The sequence below is a fragment of the Erithacus rubecula genome (assembly GCF_903797595.1).
Source record: "Erithacus rubecula genome assembly, chromosome: 16".
In the NCBI taxonomy this organism is placed as follows: Eukaryota; Metazoa; Chordata; class Aves; order Passeriformes; family Muscicapidae; genus Erithacus; species Erithacus rubecula.
In genome coordinates, this window is record NC_136668.1 from 13952107 (window position 1) to 13969496 (window position 17390).

A 17390-nucleotide genomic window follows, 5' to 3' on the forward strand; every position below is an offset into this window, starting at 1 on the left:
AGCAGTTCTGTGAGAGAGAGGCAGTGAAAGAGTTCTCCTCAATACCAGCTTGCATTGCAGCATCCCTAGGCAGCAGACTGGCTTCAGTCTGGACCCCCTCTAACATTATTAATTCCAGGACAAGGCCTTGCAACCATCAGCAACAATCTTTTGACCAGCACTCAGTCTCCTGAGATTAGAAATTGACAATTAATGGCTTCCACTAATAAATAGAATCAAGATTTATAATGAAAGATCCAATTGTGCAGCACCAAAATCGGAGCACTTTTCCTCCCAGCCCTTCACCCTTCCCTGTTAAACGTCTGCAGCCATAAAGGCTGCACTGCTAACACACAAAATGCTTACACTGGGCCCAGGGGGCACTTTCATGATCACATAAGGGCTTCAGAATAGGGCTCATTTACTATCTCTCCTTCTCTGGAATGCCCTTTCATCCACACTTGTCCTCAAGTGGAAGGATGAGAGAGAGAGGGAGAACAGTGAAGGACATTAGAGATTACTCTTCACATGGAAAAAATGCTGCCATATGTGCAATGGAATCAGTAGGGGGAATGTGCTGGATATAAATTAAGCTGTAGTGTTTTAAGATTTAAAGGGTGTAAGGTAAAACATCAGAAGATTCTCTTGCCATTGGGAAGGACTGCACTTATATTTCAGGGAGACTGGTTTTATTCAGTATTAAAATAATGAAAATGATGATTTCTTATTAAACTTCAAAAATGCTTTGGGAAAGCCCTAAGCTCAAAATATATAAACATTTCCTTGGAGCTGTCTCCCTGTGCCATGGTTTCTACAACCCTGGCCATGGGCATTGGGGTGATGCTGCCTGGGTTTTAACCTTCCACAGGTTTTGGGGGAATGTCAGGCTCCATGATTAATTATATGCTGGAAAAAGACAGGATTTAAGGAGCTGGGAGGAATAACAATAGCAAAAAAATGGATAAGAAAGAAGGAAAGGGTTTCTGTGAAACTACAGGGGCCCTGCTAGATATGAGGAGTCCACTGTGGATACAATGCAGTGCATTTAGTTGCTGCTATGAAAATGATATTTACACCAAGTATCCCAACTTCAGGGATATGCTGTTAAGAAGAGCTGAGTTTCTGCAATCTCCACCTCATTGAGCTGCAGCTACCAGCAGCCAGTTTCCCTGGAAAGTGGGAACACCTAAATGATTGTTTCCTGTGGGCCCTTAGCTATTGTAGTGCTAAAGGCAGAATTATTCACACACATTTATCCTCCCATTTACTTGAATAAAACCCACAGAGATAAATTCTGTTCCAGCAAGATAAGATGAAAATCCCCCTGGCTATAACGGATTCCTGCCACAGGTAAATTTGACTAATTATTTTCATAAAACTGAGTGAGGCAAGGATTTGAGTGTGGACATTTGTTGTTGATTTAGCATCTGGCCCAGAGAAAGGACAGGCTGGCTACAAGGAGACAAAGCTATTAGACAAAAGTGTTCAGACAACACCTACCTCACTCCAAACCAGCATGGTGCCGAATATGACCTGTAACCCATCAAAGAAATTGTCTCCTATGATGATGACAGTGGCACCTCCTGTAGTCCATCCTTCACTTGGACTGATGGCTTTGATACATGGTGTAGCTGCTTTTCAACACACATGAAAAAGAGAAGTATTCTGCTGTTAGAACTGGATTTTAATGATAGAAGACGTGAGAAAAATAAAATAAAAGGAGCTTTCATTTCCCCCCTTTACTAACACAAAGATTTTAGCAATCATGTTCTTTGTAGTACATATGCATGCCCTCAAACTTTATCTTTGGAAGCATTTTTTTTTCCTTAATTAATTTCTGTTTGGTCTTATTATCTGCATTGAAAAAATTATATTTTTTTAATCTTACATTAACAAAAAAATCACAGCATGATGGGCAGAGACCAATTGGGAATCAGGACACATCCCTTTTTTTATTGTACATGAAATGTGCAAGACATAAGTTAATAAAACAATCTCCAGTAAGCTTGCTTTATTATCCATCAGAACCCAAACTCACCAAGGAAACTCCCATAAATATTATGGAAAATATTGGCAAAATAAAAAAGGGTGTAACCCTCAGCATTTCTCTATTCTGCAATCAGATCCAGGTTGTTCAGCATTAAACCATCCTGCCTGATTAATGCTTTGGCTACTACAAAAAAAACCAACACCCCACAACCCAAAGCCACAGCAGCCATCCAGTCATTCCAGTTGTATTGCATCTACAGGATAAACAAGATGTGTGTGCAACACATTTTGCCATATCCAAGCAGTCTCACAGCCACTTTCTTGGCATTGTATCTACTCAGAGCCTCTGGGAGGATATTGAAAACTCAAGTGCTGCTCAAATCTTGGACTAAGAGCTTCTGGTTTAAGACTTTGTAAGCAGAAGCAGCTCAAATATTGGTGGGCTGGGGCAGTATAAACATTCACATATTGATTCTCCTCCTCTGCACTGGAAAACCTTGGAATTTAACTATGCTGAAGCAACAGAAATAGCAGTACTGTAAAAATAGGCAGAAAGCCCTGGGTAACTCTGCTGTGGAGTATCAGGGTGGTCATATAGGTTGGTGGAAAGAAGCAACTTCACCCATGATGCCACCAGCTTTTCCTTGCTGATACAGCATGAAGTGAGGATATGGCATTGGTAACATTAGATAACATTTTAAGTTACAGATACATCAACAATTTAATTAGTCATGGAAACAGGGTTCAAGGAGCAGCAAAACTCCACCAGCCAACCTCAGTGTTGGAAAGAATGATTCTTTCCTGTAGATATGAAACTGCAAACTCAGGAATGGCTGCCACTCCCAGTTTTAGGGTTGGTGGCATTTGGCTGGGAATTGCTATTTGATGGAAAGGCTGATTGAGTTATTAATTTGGTTTGTAACTCTGATTATGTGATGATGTACTCAAGGAAGAGCACTCAGGCACTTCCTCAGGTAAGGATTTACTAGGAAGATGGGGATATTAAAGCCAGCCATGTGTTAGCACCATGCAGGATAAAGCCCTTGCCCTCATGAGTTACTCAATATGGCAGTGTAGTGAGTTACTTAATGAGGCACAGCCCCTGTCCTAAATTCTTCTAATTGCAAAGACAGAAAATTAATTCATTCACAGAAGCCTAATTCAAAACGTTCCAGACATCAAGTGCTAAAGAGACCCGGTGCATCTTTATGATTCCTTGGTGCAGTTCTGGATGGTTGGAGCTAATGGCAAGAGTCAGTGTGGCTGCTGGAAGCTCCTTCCCCCCAGCCCCTGGGCAGGGTGGGCTGGTGGGTGCTGGAAGGGAGCAGCTGAGCCACCCTGAGCAGTGTTTCTGTGAGCACTGCCCCACACTCACAGCCCTGCTGGGGGATGGGGAGCAGACAGACCCCAGCCCTACCTACAAAAGGTTGCAAGTGTCAGGCACAAACTTTTCCACTACTTAAGCTGATGGGGATGCCAGCTCTGGGAAAAAACACAAACAGGCAGAAAAAAAAAATCTTTTTTTTTTTCTTTTTTTTTTTTTTGAGGCAAACTTGGCAGAGTACAGCCATTAACTTTTACATGAGCTAACAAAAGAAACATCCTGACATTACCGTCACGAAAACGTAGCGCGCACACAGAAGTAACTCCAAGATGTTTAATTTGGATTCATGTTACTTGCATAAAACTGCATAAAACCCACTGAGATGTCCAAAAGCAAATGCTTTCCCTTCAGCCAAGCTCACAGCAACAGATTTACAGTGAAAGCAGCTTTTCAAAATGCCATCCAGCCCTTTCACAAAATCGAACTTTTTCATAAATAAAAATTAAAATCACTTCCAAATTACACCCTTTCCAGTATTCCCAGTTGATTGTGGACACATACCCCCCACAATAAAACCCAGAGATAATCAGTTTCCCATGTGTCAGAGAATGAGCTACTTTTTTAAAGACTACAAGCAACATTTCTTTTCCTAAATACCATTGAATAAAAACTATTTGAGACCATAAGCCATTAACAGAAAACATATGCAGGCTTTGCTGAAAGGGCTGTCAAGCCCTGGAAGAGGCTGCCCAGGGAAGTGGTTGAGTCACCATCCCTGGAGGTATTTAAAAGCCATGTAGATGTGGCACTTGGGGACATGGTTTAGTGGTGGGCTTGGCAGTGCTGGGTTTACAGTTGGACTCGATCTTAGACATTTTTTTCCAACATAAATGACTCTACAATTGAAAATTATAGATTCAAGTAATCTTTAAAATGAATGCAAGATACTCTTGTGCAGTCACAGGACCCCACAAAAAAGTTCTTGCTCTTTACTTTGTGATATTCTTTGTGTTCCCTATGTTGCACTCAGAGGTTCAAGTTGCTGCCCTGTCTGTGCTGCCTCATGTATTTGATTCTAATATTTTATAAATGCATTTGCTTCATATCAAACACGTGCCAAGTCCCATCCATGGCAGCCAGGGGACTGAGGCAGACACTCAGGGCTCTGTGCTGAGCTGGGCTGTGAGCTCTGCACTGCAAAGCCACTGTGACCAACAGCACATGTCATTTTATTTAAATGTGTAGAAATTGTGCTGAATCAGTGCATCATCAATCCTGCTGGTGACATCTCCTCTGAGGATAAAAAGCCAGGACTTGGTGGTCCAATAAACAGGGCAGGACAGGGCAGGGTGCTCTAATAAAAACTGTGCAGGCACAGCCTGAGATGGAGTGAGAGTACTGTGCAGTCCCAAAACATTTCAGGCCACTATTTTCCCATGTCACAAAAACCAGAGGGGCTCCCCAGCTTTTCCCACACTTCTGTCATTTTAAAGTGCAAGTGTTGTTGAGGTTGGAAGGGCTGCAGGAGGTGCTGCCCAGCCAGGGAAGTGGCCCTGGAGAGCTGCATCCCAAGGCAGACGTGCTGGGGGAGGCATCCAGACTGCTACCTGTTTTTGAGGGCACAAAACTTGTTTATACAATGACATATTTGCAATAACCAGTGTCATTCAGGACATGGTCTGTTTAAAACTTTGCCCTTCTCAGGCCCTTTGCTTGGAGCACCAGGGAGGATGGAATTGGGTTCATCAGCAGCATCAGCACAGGTAGCACTGGGAGGGGGCAAGGCAGTGACCTCAGCTCTATTTATCCCCTGGTACAAATGTCTGGCCAGCTCAGGCCCTCAGCTCTTCATACTTCTGCTCTTAATCACTTGGCAGCTTTCAAAGCACTGTCTGGAAGGTGTTTACTTCTGTGCAACCCTAGGAAAACAGAGCTAGGGAGAATAATCTTTTCACTGGAGGCCTTGATTTTTCTGCATTTTGTTTTGGTCCGAAGACAAATCAAAATACAGAAGTTTTGGGGATTTTTTTCTTCAGAATGTGAAGTTCCAGAATCTCTATTTGGAATTAACTCTAACATTTTTCAATACCTCCAAGAAAAACAAAATGTTTTGTTTCAAAATATTATCACTTCTCATGCCCTCCTGTAACCCCAAAGCAACATTTCTAAAATAGTGTTTTTAAAACACACAGGAAAAATTTAGCTTTTTCTGTAGAAAAAGAGTTTTTAATGAAAGTCTGAAGTTTCACTGATAACAAAATACAGTGAAGGACTTTAGACCAGTCCTAGTCAAGGTAGTGAAGTGTACATGATTGATAACATGAATAAATTTTAAGTCCAGGGAAGAATTATAACACAAAAAAGAGTAATTGCTCATTCCTATATATATGAACTTTTCTGTTGCTGTTGAATGAACAGCTGGAAGCCAACTGCAATAAGAACCAAAAGAGTTTGGTAGCCCAGCTCTCTGACAGGATTTTCAGACTCTTTGGTGTGAGTATGCCACAATAATTTTTTATTTTTTCCAGAACAGCTGGGCTGAGGGAAAACCAAACATCCTCCTCCAGCTGCAGCAGGACCTTGCAGCTCCTGGCTGGAGGGGATGTGGCCACATCCTCCACCTGCTGAACTGTCTCATGGTTATGAGCTTTGATGAGCTGCTCTCCTCTTCTGCACAATACCAGGGCAAGTCAGTGCCCAGCTCTGGCACATCCCATGGTGCTGCTCCAAGCTCAGATGGAGATGTCAGAGGCAGCTCTGCAATCCCAAACTCACTGAGGCCAATGGGAACCCTGCCACTGACGTCAAAGCTAAGGGTTCTAGCAATAAATGTTCAGGATTTATGAGCAAAAGCCTTAAAGACTCCAAGGAAAACAACATTCTTATGAAATCATCATTTTTCTCAAAGTACACATTGTTAAAATCTTATCACCTCCCATACAAAGGATGGCAGGTACCAACTCCAGCAAGAGGAGCAAAAAAAGGAAAAGTTTTTGTTGTGTGCTGGTGTGTTCCTGTGTTCCCACACTTCCCAGCTACTGATATACAGGGATTTTTCTTCCCTCAAACTGTGACAATAAAATGATTACCCCGCCACAGTTTAGCATAATGGTTCAGAAATGCTCATGGCATATTGCAGAGTTAAAGTGGAAATTATTAGGTAGCTCTTCTTTGTTATAATAATGATCACTCCACAAATAAAAGCTCTTCTCCCAAAGGTACTGCAAGGCACAAAATGCTAATTCTGAAGATTATGTGTGCGCTTTTATTAAATATTACTCTGCCCTGTCTGTTTGAGGGCTTCACTGCTCTGATTGTTTTATGAGTGCCATGTTAATGTCAGCCCCATCTTGCTAGCAGCAGGCACACATTTTAGCTTTTGTATGAGAGTTGATCAAAGGCCACGTGCTGAGGGAATTGCTGAGAAAACACGGACAAGCGATAAAAATCTAACAGATTAATTGGTTTAAATTTCATTTCAGGGCGTTGAACTTTGGCTCAGGACACAAGTACTACACTACCAGTCAGGGCCTAATTACCACATTTCCAATTTGCCTCTGAACAATGCTTGGCAGGGAGAATAATAACAGTACTAATAATACTAATAACAATAATAATAATAATAACAACTAAACAACAGCAATAACGTCTCTTCTTAGCTTCTTGTACACATTTAACAACTAACTTTGTGTGCAGGCAATTGCAGTAGGAAATTCCTCTCCCCCACATCACCACCCACCTGCCCCCTGAGCATTTCTACCTGCCTCAAACAGCACCTGATGACAGAAGAAATAACAGACACCCTCAGGAGCACCTGAATTCACAGAATCAATACTCTACCAACCCCAGCCCCTCACAAACACACACTGGACATTTCATTCTCCTAATTAGGGACCTGCATTTCTAAACAGAGATAGCTTTTTATCCTCCAACAGAAATGATCTGTTCCACTGATAGAAAACAGAGGCCGGAGGGAAAAGAACATATTTACCACAAAGTTTATGGGTGGCCTTGGAATAAGGGTTAATTGAGCTTGGAGGTAAATGTTCACTGAGGTGAATTAGTGGGATGCACAGCTATCAGCAGGGCTCTGGGACTGCTCCTATTTAGCTTCTGCAATGTATTTGCTCTATGATTAATATCCAGTTTGTGCTGGTGACTGTAAGAATGACCTCGCCTGCAGTTTTTATCATGAAGTGTGGTTTCATCCTCTATTATTCCATAGATGAGGCTCTGACAACAGTTGCTGGATCACAACAGGAGTTTAAATGATAGGGCACATGCTTTTATTTTTCTTGTCTCTAAGAGTATTGTGACACGCAAAGAGAGTTGCATAAAGGCAGTTAAAACTGGGAATTAAGAGGAACAAGGAATTTGTGTCTCATTTTAGAGGAAGTACTGAAAATATCTGGAATTTAATTTAATTTTCTTCTTTTTTTTCCTTGGGTAAAACCTAATTCCAGGCTAAATAAATAAATGAGCCACAGATTAACCCACAGTTTATGGGTCTGATCCTGCAACCCGTTAAATGCTTTCACCAAAAGACTGATTTTTCAGAATATCAACACAAATCAGTTTTAAGCAAACAAAACCATAACTTATGGAAGTTGTGATTCAACAAACCGCTTGAGTAAGTGCTTAAAAACCCTACTGAAGAAGTTGCAGGATAAAGAACTCGATTTTTTAAGACAGTTGGGCAGTGCCCTGTGACAAGCTCCCAAGAGCTGGGCAGTGGATACAGAACTGGGGATTCCCATTTCACAACAGCCTTGGGCCACTTGTGGAGAACCCTGGGCAGGGCAGGGCTCACACCAGGACCAGCAGCAATGCCAACACCTTGGCCTCAGGACTCAGCATTAATTCTAGGATTTTTTTCCCAATTTAAAAGAATAAGACAAATATTTTTGAGGGGTTGAGCTGGGCTGTTTTGTCGAGCAGAGAGGGGATTGTTTGGGTTTGAGATGGTTTTGTTTTCTCCTAAATAATATCCTCATTCCTGAGAAGCAGGATTTGTCAGGCTGCTCACTTCTCTGAGCATTCTGAAAGGGTGAACCCTAAAAATTCTATGTGCCCAGGCAGTGCTGCCAATCCAGCCTGGATGGGGAAAAGTCCTCAGGACCAGCCCAAAGGGTTAGTCATGGACACTTCAGGGAATGTGGCAGAGCTTTTATGTATTTTACTGGAGCATTAAACCTCCACTCTTAAGCTAAACAATGTGTTTGCTGCTTATCTCTCTGAAGTGATGATCTTCCTGCCTTCCTTTTGCCGGCTCTGTCTCCCATTCTCTGCTGACAATGAGCAGCTGCTGTGCAGGAAACAGGGCAGCAGAGGTTTCCCTCTGGAGCAGATAACTCACAGCTTTGTGCGACACAGGCACGAGGAGGTGATGCCCTGCTGCCCCTTCCCAGCCCTCTCCTTCTCTCCTCAATTTTTGGGGGGTTTAGCATATGCAAGATTGCAGCACCCTGCCAAAAATGGCAACCTCCTCCTGGTCCTTGGTGACATCTGCACTGGGTGAAATCACTGAACCAAAAATACACCGTGCAATCCCTCAGCTTGGGGGAAGGGAGGGAAGGAAAGGAAGGTTGCATTTGTTTCTGTTTTCCAATGCTGAAATGAAAGGTCTGGGCTGTGATTTTTCTGCTGAACATTTTGGATGCACGCTTCCCATTAATGGGAAATGAAAATGTAAATTACCTGGGATAATATTCCACCTACAATCAATACTTAAGCCTGTGTTTCTCTTTTATCCTGATGCCTCAGCTAGCAAAGTTACATTTCATGGAGTCCTCTGTGTTTCTCTTTCCTTAATGATTTCCAAAGCTCTCAGTTGTTGATCAGTGCCTGAAAAAATGACTGCATGGAAAAAGGAGGCAATCCAGAATAATGAGAGACCTGTTACAAAAAAAAAAAATCTGCTCTGTATTTTACTTACAACATTTCCATAAAATTGTAATTTAGTTATCTCTGTATGATTGCAAGAAATGTATTTTCATTCATTCTCTTAAGCCCCTTCACATCATAGAGGAAGTTCTGGGAATTTCTTTGCTTATTTGGGTTATTTTTTTGTTTTATTTTAGAACCTACCTTCTACTTTCCAAAAATTAACAAAACAGTCAGAGTCCCTAGTATCTTCCTGCAAGTCAGTAAAACTTGACCTCCAAAGAAAGGTCTGTCATGTTTGTTTGGCAAATAATAAATTCCCCAAGAAAAACGCAATGTTACAACTTAAAATTATGTTAAGTTAAATATATAGACTCAGCCTAAACATTAATATATATATAAACAATATAAAAGATATCTGCACTCACTCTATCTATCCATCTATTTATTTCAAGAAGCCTAACAACTTTATAGTCAATTTTTTTGATGTTCTGCTCTGATTTTTTTTTATTCCTAGGAAATTCTGAGCTGGCTTTAAGCTGTAATTTTTGCATTCATTATTTTTGCCCCAGAATTGCAGGACTTTCATTTTGAGCTTGCCATGAAGAAACTGCTGTGGGTAGTTTTGGACAAAAGTTGCTCCCTGCCTAAACCAGTGCAGCCCCTCAGCTCCAGCAGTGCCTGAGCTCTTGAGCAGCTCAGGTGCACAGGGATGCACAGACTGGATCAGCAGCAAAGCCAGACATCCAAGAATATTGCACAGGGCCTTTCCAACATTGGCATCACCTCCAGCTCCACAGCTGGGGATGCATTTGCTCAGATCCCAACAGCAAAGTGACTGCTCTGCTCCCCCAGGGATGCACAAACATATTTTGACCCCCAAGTGAGATAAATGTTTTACTTTGAGCCACCAAATTATTGTACTTCTATTCCTTCACTCCTTCCTCCACCCCATGGTGTCACTTGCAGAGGCACAGGAACAGTGTGTGAAAGCCAAAGGCAATAAACACCATGTAGGAGACTGAGGTGTGACACAAGGATGGAATTGTTGTATCTGAGTATGGGCTCTAAAATTTTGTTAATAAGAGTGAAAAAAAAAATTGTATCTGTCTTTCCCATTTCAATTTCAATGGCTTTCCACCATCAACTTCCCTTATGAAGTTATGGAGCCCATCTAAGTCACTATGATTATTTTAAACAATAGGCATTTCCAAAAAGGAGACTGCATCTGGATAAGTGCACTAAAGTTTAAAAATAGTTGTACTGATGCAATTTCTGGGTGAGGATGGAGGCAACCTTGCGAATGGAAGCCCAAAATGTGCACTATAAATCAGCCTGAAAAGTTTGTCAAAACAAACATCACTGCATAGTTTGCATACTCCAAAACATACTTAATTGAACTGACTGGTCCTTCATGATCCAACAAAGAATTTTATACTTGCTAAATGTTAACCCTGTGCTTAACTGCTTTGCTGAGCCCCAGCCTAACAGAAGGGCAGGTGGGTACAATTTCCAGATTCTTTGCTTGTTTTACCACCAACCCTGATTCTGTTTCCTCATTTTCATTTTCCATCAGTACCTTAACAAAAGGTAAATCCCTCATAGTAAATCTTCCTAGAGTCAGAACACAGGACAAGATAAAATCCTGTAATGTGCAACAGGCTCAGCATCCAGAGCACAACAGGGCTGAGCCCTGATGCTCCAACATCCACTGGTACATTATGGCCACACTGGCAAGGTTTAATGAGAGATATACAGAAACTATTCCAGATGAAACACTGAGTTCAATCTAAATCTAAATTCTCACTGCCAAACTAAATACTAATATCAATTATATTTTTATGACATTTTTCACTATCACAAAGAAAAACCCCAGAAGTCCACATCCCTCAAATTAATGCCCCCCGCTACATTACATAGCATAACCATCAGAAATTCACCTGAGATGGATTCTACAGGAAATAGAGAATTTATTTTTCTGATAAAAACAAGATGCAACTAATATTACTTTTTAGCTGGGGTGTCTTTGTTCAGCAGAATTGAGAAAGTCTGCCCATGACAGAGAGCTCACAGTAATCATCTTTCAGAAACAAGAACAACCCGTGCAGAAACACAAAGCAGTTCTGCCAGGGACAGGGAGTGCCTGTAATCCAGTTTCTTCAAGGGAAATTCAAGTACCCTAAGAGTTCTTATTCCTCCTCTGATTTCTCTCACAAATCACAGGCTCTCTAATGCAATTTTCTGGAGTCTGAGAATCATAAAGTCAAATATGAACAAGTCTAGTGGAAAATCTGTGACGCTAATCTTGGCCTATGTTGTACTTTTAACAGGCACTGAATTTGTGCACCAGATTATCCAGATGGCCATACAGGAATCACCCTGATAGGATTAAACCTTTGTGCTGAACTCTGCTCCATCTGTTCTGGGAGGTTTGCCTATCACTATCAGAATACGAATGCTCAGCCTGTGTCCAACACCACGACTGCAACACGCTGTGTGTGTTTACCACACACACACACACGTGTACATGTGCACACACAGCTCCCAGAGTGCTTGATTAGCAATGTGAGATGAAGTTACCCCAAAGTTTACAACTAAAGGAACATATTGGTTTTATTACTCGTTTGAAGAACAAAGTGCGCTGTATCTAAATTCAAACAAAAGAGCATTTTTGTTGTTGTTCTGGGACTTGTTCAATTCATTAAACCATAATACTGCCATAAATTTCTAGATGAAGGCATGACTAAACATAAAGCAGCAAGGCTCTTCATCTTTGAAATCTATTAGTGTATGAGGATGTATGACACAGTCGCACTTTGAAGATGTCATGGTTAAATATTTCAGATTAAAAAACAGCCAGCAACAAAACACATGTGTGCACACAGCACTGGTAGCTGCTCTTTGCAGCTCTGTCTAGTCACAGCCCAAGAACAAAAAAGTAATAATCAATCCCAGTAAAAGAAAAGCTTATTCCCATTAATGTTTCTTTCTGCTTTTATTATCTATTAATGACAGTCTCCTGCATTCATTGTTGCAGCCTGCCAGATGCAGCAAAGATCCATATTCATCATGTGCAGAAATTGTGCCTGGGCTGTCTCTGACAGGTTACACAGAGCTGCCAATGGAGGGACCAAGGTCTGATGCCTCGGGTTTCCAGGCCCTGGGCCAAGGGGAAAGGTAGGGAATCTGGCTCTTCTGCAGAAAAAGCATCCCAGTGATCAGAGGGTTTAAAAAAAATTCTGTTCTGGCCATAAATATGCTGAAAACTAATGAATATCCGGGATGGAAAGAGCAGACATGCAAATTAATAAATATTAATGTTCTATTATTATTATTATTCTATAATTAATAATAATAGTAATAATAATATTGTTATTATTGGTCTTAGATTAAGCAATGCAACATAATCCTCAGCCCCTGTTTGTGATGGCAGTGGGACAGAGATGGAGGCATCATAACCTGCACTGCATTTCAAGCAGCAGCCGTGGCTGTGCTGCACAGACTGAGACCCCCTTGTCTGTGCTGTGTCTCTCACACTGTTCCTTCCTCTGTTCTTTGTGCTGCTCCAAGTGCAGGGTCAGGCACCCCCTCCCAGCCATTTAGGCTTTACTTGCAAAAACATAAGCATAAAATTATATTTATAGTTCATAGTATCTGTCCAGCAATGACACCACATAAAACCAGCACGCTGAAAATCGGAGTGAATACTTTGGACTCGAGCCTACAAATGCTTAGAGAAGTTGTTCTTTCAATGTCTCTGATAAAGTCATGCTAGGTTTTTATTTATTTATTTAGGGCTTCATTCAGACCACCTACCTCAGGCATTGCAGCCTGTCAAACATCAGACTCCAGCTCTGAGTCAGACTGCCTAAATTAGGATCCTCTTTCCTCTATACAATAAGCAGAAATGGGAAGACACCTCTGCAAGCCTGGAGACCCAGGGAGTTCTGTGCTGGCTCAGGAAAGTACCAAGGGATCTCAGCAAGATGATACCATAGGTAGGGGGCAGCCAGAAGCAACCTCATAAAAAATATTTGGCAGCTGATATTGAGCAGGCACCTGACTCTGGGCTTTCCTGCAGGCACCTCTGCTCAGGCTCAGGCTGGAGGAGGAGGCAGCACTCACTGTCACCTTCAGGGTTGCAATCCCAGGAAAACAGTAATTTTCCCCAGAGGGCCCCCTAGTCACAGTAGCTTTACCTTTCAGTGTCTCAGACAGCCAAACATGGTCAGAAATGTTTGTTTCACCCCCTCTTCTTCTCCTCAGAGCCCAGGGAGCTGAGTGATGCATTCACCTGAGCATCCTGCAGGAAAATGCTGCAACCTCAAAGCCCAGCCCATGAACTAATGCTGTGGCTGGAAAGATGAGCAGTGCTGTGGTCAGGCAGAATTTGCTGTGAGCACTGGCCTTCCCTCTGGGCATGGATCAGGTAACACCAAACCTATGAATTCCATATGCAAGCCCAGGATTTCAGGGAACAGCAACACGAGCTGCCTGTTCAGCCTCCAGCAGCGGGGGAGATCCAGCACATTTCACAACTCAGGAGGGACCTCTGTGGGAAAAGCACTTTGCTTTTTCATGGGATAGATACAGAACCTCTGAGAAAGCTGCTACAAAACCATAATGATATGGTATTAACCAAACATAATTAATTCTGAACCTCCTTATGCTCCCAGGGCTAACAGGCACTTCAAGGGTATACAGCAAACAGCACACAGGTTCCTGCAGCACCTGGCACCAGATTTTTGGAAGCATTCACCAATCCAGTGGTTCCAGTAAGCAACTAATGGAATTTTCAAAGCACCCCACAGACAGATAGAAATTCTGTAGCCAGGGTTTTAAGAACCCTACTAAACACATATACCTGCATCTTTAGGCACTTTGTTGCTTCATGAGTTTGGCTTTAGGTCCAAGAATTTTCAAAAAAAATTGCTCTGTGATACCTACACTCTTGGATGACCATTTGTGTCTTAAAAAAAGGATCAGAGATTCAGAAAATCCTAAACATAAACATCATGAAGGGCGGTGTCTCATTAAGTGTTACACTGTGGCCATTGCCTTAACTCGCACATCTGAATTAATCACTTTTGAGAAATAACCTTAAACTTCTAAATTTCAGACAACTTTTACATTAAACTTTATTCTTGATCTTTTTAATAAGCTTCCTAAGCCCATTGCTTTGCTCAGTGAGGTCATAAACCAGCACTGCTTATATTACAGTCACTTTCACGCTAAGGATTTGTTTTGTCACAAAGAGAACTATAAATTCATGGAATGAAGGTGGAAAACAGAAAGGACTAATTGTGACACACAAAGCTTTCTGGTTATGCTCAGCAAACAGTTTGGGCTAAGATTTTAAAAACCACTTTATGAAGTTGCACTACTGGCTTTAATGAAAGCACACTTTTTGCAATGCCGTACGCTCCCAAAAATCTCAGACTCTGGATTTGGGCCAAACACAAACCCTTTCTTCATTCCAATATTAATTATTAGTAGCTTAGTTTTATTCTTTACTACTAAACATTAATAACTTTCAAATAGCAAACCAGATTAGAATAACCACTCCAAACATCCTACCCTGGTGGGCTCCATTTTCTGCATCAGTATCCTGGTTATCAACTCATTGCCTTGGATGTGGAGGAGCCTTGTCAAATACTCTTTTTTCTGGGGAAGCACTTGGCAGAGAGACTTGAATCCTCACTCCAGCCCTCTCTTAGCTCAGTGACAAGATGAGTTCATTATTTGTGAAGTTTTCTAAACTGAACATTCTAAATGACAGTTTTGTGGAAAATTTTCACCTAACCAAACTTTTAATCCTGAGATTATTGTTATCACTGGGTTGATTCACAGCTTTGGACATAAGTTTCATGGCAGCAAAGACCTTTTATAACTGATTGCTTTGGGGTATTTAAATACTGGGAAGCTCAACATGAAACATTTGGAAGTGTCCAGATACCTGCAAACTGCTGCAAACACCATTCTTTGGAAATCATAACATTTTACAACATCCCGATGCATTCTCAAAAAATCACTAATTCTTGGCCTTCAACTTCCAAACCTCAATTCACAAAATTATTTTCCTTCAAAATCTGCCCAAACCAGCAGGGGAACAGAATGAAAAAATATCTTTTCCCACCATAACACCAATAAAGCAAAAGCTATATTAGAAGAATTTGTTGAGAAATAACATTAATCACATTGCAGTAACATGATGCTTTGTCATTTCCTGGTGCGCCCATTTTGGAAGGTTGGAAAAACAACACCAGGCAAAACTTCAGTGCCACAGTGGAGTGTCTCTCAAACATTTCTCCAATTCTAAAGTCATTCTTCTCCCCTATGATGCCCCTGTATTTGTGACATAGCAAATTAAAATGTAATGAATACTCATCATCTATGAATATTCATTTCCTATTTGAGTGCTGCTGAATGTTCCCCTGTTCTGGTACCTGTGAAGTTTCTGCCAAACAGGGGAGTTAAGCTTTTTCTACTTGCATGACTGGATTCCAGTTCCTCAGGTCTGGAGAGAAATCTCAAACCTACAGCAAATGCTTGGTCAAGCTCCCTGAATAAGAGTCAACACTTAGGGTGGTTGGAGAACTTCCACCTGAACTTTCCTCCCTTATGGGTCTGCTGTAACAAAACAGTTTTTTCTGTGTAAATCTGTATCAAAATTCAATGGCAGTCTTCCCCATGTTTTCTTCTTTTTGCAATTTTGGGAGCACAGCTCTGAAAGCTCTTCAGAGAAATTCACAAAATGCTCTCTATCTTTATTCAGGTACTATTTTCCATGAATTGATGACATCCTCATAACAATAGAGGGTAACAACACATCACAGCTTAACATCCCTTAGGTATTTGTGGGGAAGGGCTCTTTGGGGCCATTCAATGAATTAATTTATTTATTTGAGAAACATAAAGGGCAGCTGCTCATGGGTAGGAACTGACACATCTTGTCTTTGTAAAATTGAGATGTTTCCCATTCCCAATTTTCCTTTCTCAATTAAAGATGATCCTAAATCCCTGATAAGTGACTTTCAAGAGGAAATCCTTTCTAACTGTAGTAATTGGAGTATTCAGATTTGCCTTTTCAGAAGATATTTCCATGGACATTATGTAACAGCAATCCTTTCATTAATGACCAGAATGCCTCAAATGGTATCTCCTATGTCTCCTGCAGAAGTGTTAGCACAAGTATATTACACAATAATGTTTAAAAACCAAAAAAACACCACGAACTCAAGCACCCAACTTCCTGCAATAGCTACACTGTAAAGTCAGAACTGAAATTCTGGAATCTCCTTGCCTAAACCAGCCACTAAAAATCCATTTTCATTGTTTAAATCTTGTTTTCATTTATCCTCAGACTAAAAATAAATTTTGAAAGATCGGAATTGCTGCAGCTAGATATTCCAAGCTTTTGAGTACCTCTCCATAATGGATGATTTATGACCCAGACAAATAGAAACAAAAGATTTTTCTGCTTTTTGTTTGGTGTGACTGGCTGTGAGGGCAGCTCCACCTACCCACCCACCCAGTTCTTGTGCAATTCTCAGTAATATCCAAGGAGGAGTAAGGGATCTGGGCTGCAAGCAGTGACTTTGCTCTGGTGAAAATTAAAAAAGAAAAAGTTCACATTCTGAACTAATCCAGCCCTGGTGTACTCACTTGTATTAGAAGTTCCATCTGATTATGAGAAAAAAATTTGTTTTAAGGGTAACAGAGCACTGGACATAGCTGCCCAGAGATGTTGGGGAGTCTCCTTCTCTGAAGATATTAAAAATCTGACTGGATGGGATCATGTGCAACCTGCTCTAGGCAAACCTGTTTTAGCACAGGGTTGGACAGAATGATCTCTAGAAATCCCTTCCAGTCCCAAACATTCCCTGATTTTATGAAACAGAAAAAGTCCACAGGGCACCAAAAGGTTAATATTATTCACTCAGTGAGGTCAAGCTCCAGGAACACATAACAAGCCATTATGTTAAAAATTGCCTGAATTTATGAGTCACTGCATTTATGAAGGAACCGATATGAAAAAGACAACTTGGCAAAAATAAAGAAAATTATTTCCAGCTTGAAGTTTTGCAATCCTTCAGTATATCAAGGCTCACTTACTGTTATTACTATCCATGTTGTGCAATGTTCTGAAAGTCACATTTTTTTCCCCTGTGTATGCATAGAAATGTCCAACAACCCAAGGTATTCTTCCCTCATA

The 17390-nt window shown here is 41.2% G+C and overlaps 1 protein-coding gene across 8 annotated transcripts in view; it reads right to left on the reverse strand.

The window, feature by feature from the left end:
- Positions 1 to 17390, reverse strand: part of EBF1 (EBF transcription factor 1) — a 262099-nt gene that overhangs the window by 63796 nt on the left and 180913 nt on the right. For 4 of the 8 annotated variants that reach the window (XM_079319450.1, XM_079319448.1, XM_079319454.1 and 1 more), the window contains exon 9: positions 1480 to 1610. In XM_079319450.1, the coding sequence (XP_079175576.1) occupies positions 1480 to 1610 (131 nt within the window). Of the gene's footprint in view, positions 1 to 1479; positions 1614 to 17390 lie in introns of all 8 variants that reach the window. The other 4 variants (XM_079319449.1, XM_079319447.1, XM_079319451.1 and 1 more) reach the window with 1 other exon arrangement.